Here is a 3,818-nt window from a genome sequence, read left to right as displayed (position 1 = left end):
GATTTGCAGTTACTCTGTGCCGCTGTTGCTTCCGCCACCGCCGCTGAGCAAGTGTGGGGGGCACAGGTGAGCCTTGTCCTTTTATATGCTCCTGGCTGGTGCTGCTTGTGTCGTTATCTTGCGGGGCCGATCGTCGTCGCTCTTGCCACTTTACTTCACCACGTGTATCGCTGCAAGCCTGGCCAAGAACTGCAAAGTGAAGGATTTGCAGTTACTCTGTGCCGTTGTTGCTTCCGCCACCGCCGCTGAGCAAGTGTCACTGCCCAGCATAGTGGTCACTGCCCAGATTTTCTAACAGGTTCTCCCACACTGCCTGTTCCGCTCCCCGTATGAATGTGAGGTCGGGGCAGGTGTCGGTACTGACGCTGTTTCCGATTCTGGTTGGAGTGTCTGAGTCTGTGAGGAGGGTGCAGTCAGTGTTTTCTGCTGCCGCTGCTAGTGCTTTACCTTTTGGGTTAGCTGTTTGGTATCCCCAGCTTTTGTCCATGGCATTGAAGTCTCCTAGTATGATTAGCGTGTTGTTTTTTGCTAGGTTGCGTGCGCCATGGAAAAGTTCATGGAATTTTGCTTTCCTCTGTTTTGGAGGACTGTATGCGTTCACAAGGAAGATGCTGCCCCTCTTTCTTTTCTTCTTTGGTATAATTTCTACTATCACGTGTTCTACGTCGGTGTCGGCAATCTTGTCATGGTTTATGGCGATGAGCGCCTTACTGACTAGGGTTGCCGTTCTTCCTTTCTCTTGAGTCTCGTAGCACGTATATCCTGCGAGTGTTGGCGTAGTGCCCGTCTCTTGAAGCGCTATGATGTCGGGCGGTGCTTGTTGTGTATGAATGTGTTGTTGGAGGAGGCCCTGCTTCTTGCGGTAGCCTCTGCAGTTCCATTGCCATATGTCTAGGGTTTCTTTGTTGCCTAAGGTTTTGTTGGCCATATTTAAGCTTCAGTGTTGTTTGTGGCCGAGTTGGCGAGGGCTGCTAGCGCGGGCCGGTGGTAGGCCTTTTCTCTAATGTTATCGGCGAATTTCTGTTTGCGGATGCTGCTCCGGAGTTCTGTGACTTGTAGTTGCACTTGTTGCATCATCTGCTGCATCATCTGCTGCATCATTTGCTGGATTTCTGCCTTAAATTGAGTGAGATCCTCGTTGCCTGTTTGCGACTGGGCTTGGGTTTGTAATGTTTGTGGCTGCGGAGGGCTGTTCGACTTAAGGTCTCGTACTGCCTTCGTGAGCTCTGCTATTTGGCGCTCTAGCTCTGTCTGCCTAGCGCGTGATAGTTCTAATTCGCGTCTCAGCGCTGTTTTCTCCGCGTCCTCCTGTCTAGGTTGGTCGCGGTTGCTGTTTGTGTTTGTGTTCTGTTTGTTAGTTATCCCTCCCGAGTGCGGAGCAAACCAGGGGTTTTCGGCTCCCCAGCTCACCTTGACGCCGCCGCTCTTTCGGGCTTGCTTCTGCTTGTTCTGCTGCTGCTGCTGCTGCTGCTGCTGCTGGCTCCCTCCCTTGATGGCCGGGGGTGGCAGGGGCGGAAAGGACCGTGACCGGCTCCGTGAACTGCTCCGTGGCGTCCGGGATCTTGAGCGGCTCTGGGAGGACTCCCCCTCCGAGCTGAACCACCTCGGTTTCTCGCCACGGTCGTTCCGGCTGCGACGTCTGCTCTCGCGTCCGCCGCCGTTGTTGCCGCTGTTGGCCTTCCCTCGCGGCTCCCTGGCTTTCTTTAATCGGTCTTGACACTCCCTCGATCCGGTAGCGTGGTTGCCCCCGCAGATCAGGCATCTCGGGGTACACTGGTGGTCTTTTGGCGGGTTTTGCATCCCGCACTGTTTGCAAGCCTTGGCGTCCGGTGTGGGGCACACGTCGGAGCGGTGACCTTGTTGGCAGCAAACGTAGCAGATTTGTCTTGTGGGCCGATACGGGTAGCACTTGTACTCGGCTCCGCAGTAGATGACATGTTTTGGTGTTATGGGTCCGTCAAAAGTGATGACAGCTGTCTTGGTCTTGCCTAGTCTTCGAGCACTGTGGATGGTAACACCCTGTGTGCGCGTCCACAAATCGGCTTTCAGTTCCTCCGGTGTCGCTCCGGGGTCAACTCCGTGTATCACGCCACGCCGGGTGTCTTCCGGTGCGGCCACGTAAGCGTTCACGTCGTATGAGCGTCCTTCGATCTTGAGGCTAGTGATGCGTCTCGCGAGCTGGGCGGTCTCTTCGTTCGGCGTGCTCACGATTATAATATTCGATCCTGTACGGAGCCTGGTGATCAGGTCTCGTCCTTCGAACTTGTTGCTGCATGCCGCGGCTACGGCCCGGGCCACTTGGAATTGCTGGAGCGACTTGACTACAAGTCCCTTCGGTCGCAAAATAATCTTAAAATCGTCCCTGGGGAGCGGGGGCAGCCTTCGCCTGAGCTGCCGTTGCGTTCCTTTCCCGTCTTTTTTCAGCGCGCCGGCAGCTGGAACGCCAGCTGTGGGCGTAGACGCCGGGGATACCCCTCCGAGGTCACCTTGTGCGGCCGGGGAAATTGGGGCGTTTGCCGCGGCGTTCCGTCCGTTTTTTCTCTGTCGCTTCTTTTGGCGTTTGGTCAGGGCCAATTCCCAATTTGCCTCGTCTTCTTTTTGGGTGTCTTGCTGCTCCTGCATGGCGGATTCCTCGATTCCCCCGCCTGCCGAATTCTCGGAGTCGGAGATGTCGAGGAACGCGTCGTCCATCTCTTGTGCTTCTAGCAAATTCGGGGCTATTCTGCTCGTTGAGGGCTCAAAATTTTGGTATTCTGCGGTGCGGGAGGCGGTTCCAGGCTGCATCGCGGTTGCTCAGCGGGCCTGGCTGCCCGCGAACGCCCGTAGTCGTGCTAAGCCTAAGTAGGCTCAGCGGCGAGCGTTTCCCACCAAAAAGTCGCCCGAGCCACGCGGGGCTTCAAAGTCCGGTAATATTGCCAAAAATGGTCCTACCGTCTTGAAACCGGTGTCCGGGTGATCCAACTTGTGAGTTCTTTCAGATCCAACAAAACGTTGGTGGCCCAGTGGGTCGAGATAGTCCGTGGGGATTGAAATCTGCGGAGCCCATGCGACGCACGTCCGCACTCCTCCGCTACCACAGGTGGTCTCCGGTAGGCGAGGAGCCCTCTTCCCGGGTAGTCGGTGGCATTGACCAGGTCGCGGACGCCTCGTTCAAAGAGAATCTTATTGGACCCCATGGTTACACGATAAGGGACCACAGTCCCTCAAAAAATACAAGAGTACAGTTCGCGACTAGTGTCGCTCGATTACGGAAAAGCGATCACTCAACGCACGACGGCGACTCCTGTCGCCCTGCAAACAAAAGTCATTCACTGCACGTAATAATGTCCACAGTTTCCATAATGTCCGGATGCCGCGGGGGAAGCACGCTCCCTAACTAAATAAGAAACGCAACAACACCGCGCACTGCACACACTCAATAAGGCAGGAGCCGTACGGTCACGCGGCCCCTGTCGACGGCGATGAAGCGAGTGCTCCAACGCCGAAGGAACTCTTCCTCGGGGAGCATCACTCGGTCCAGGCACGCCTGTTGGAAGAGGCGCGCCCGAACCCGCTGGAGCAGGGGGAACATGGCTCGCTGCGGTCGGCACTGCATAGACGCGACGCCACGCTGGCGCCACAACACAAAAGCGCCCACACAAAGGAGCAGGCGCACAAAAAAGCCGCGCGGCCTAGTGCGCGCGTCGAGAGTTACAAAAAACATGCGGGACAAAAGTCTCCAAAAAGTGCGCGCCACGACGCACTCGAACATGGCGTGCTCGAGGGTCTCGGTCGCACCGCACTGGGGACACCGCGAAGAAGGAGCGATACCCCACGCG

General features: G+C 56.5%; 1 protein-coding gene across 1 annotated transcript; it reads right to left on the bottom strand.

Moving 5' to 3' along the window:
* LOC149348165 (uncharacterized) lies at positions 1 to 3,112 on the bottom strand. Its single transcript, XM_089587969.1, has one exon. It carries the CDS (start codon positions 2,782 to 2,784, stop codon positions 931 to 933), a length of 1,854 nt encoding a protein of 617 aa, XP_089444095.1. The 5' UTR covers positions 2,785 to 3,112; the 3' UTR covers positions 1 to 930.
* Positions 3,113 to 3,818: the final 706 nt, after the last annotated feature.

This window comes from Amblyomma mixtum, chromosome 4 (genome assembly GCF_055824585.1).
Source record: "Amblyomma mixtum isolate Tamu chromosome 4, ASM5582458v1, whole genome shotgun sequence".
NCBI classification, from domain to species: Eukaryota; Metazoa; Arthropoda; class Arachnida; order Ixodida; family Ixodidae; genus Amblyomma; species Amblyomma mixtum.
Note: the sequence above shows the minus strand (reverse complement) of the source record. Positions and strands in the feature narration are given on the sequence as shown.

Coding starts and splice junctions, on each gene's coding strand:
- LOC149348165 (XM_089587969.1), bottom strand. CDS start 2,784: ATGCAGCCTGGAACCGCCTCCCGCACCGCAGAATACCAAAATTTTGAG.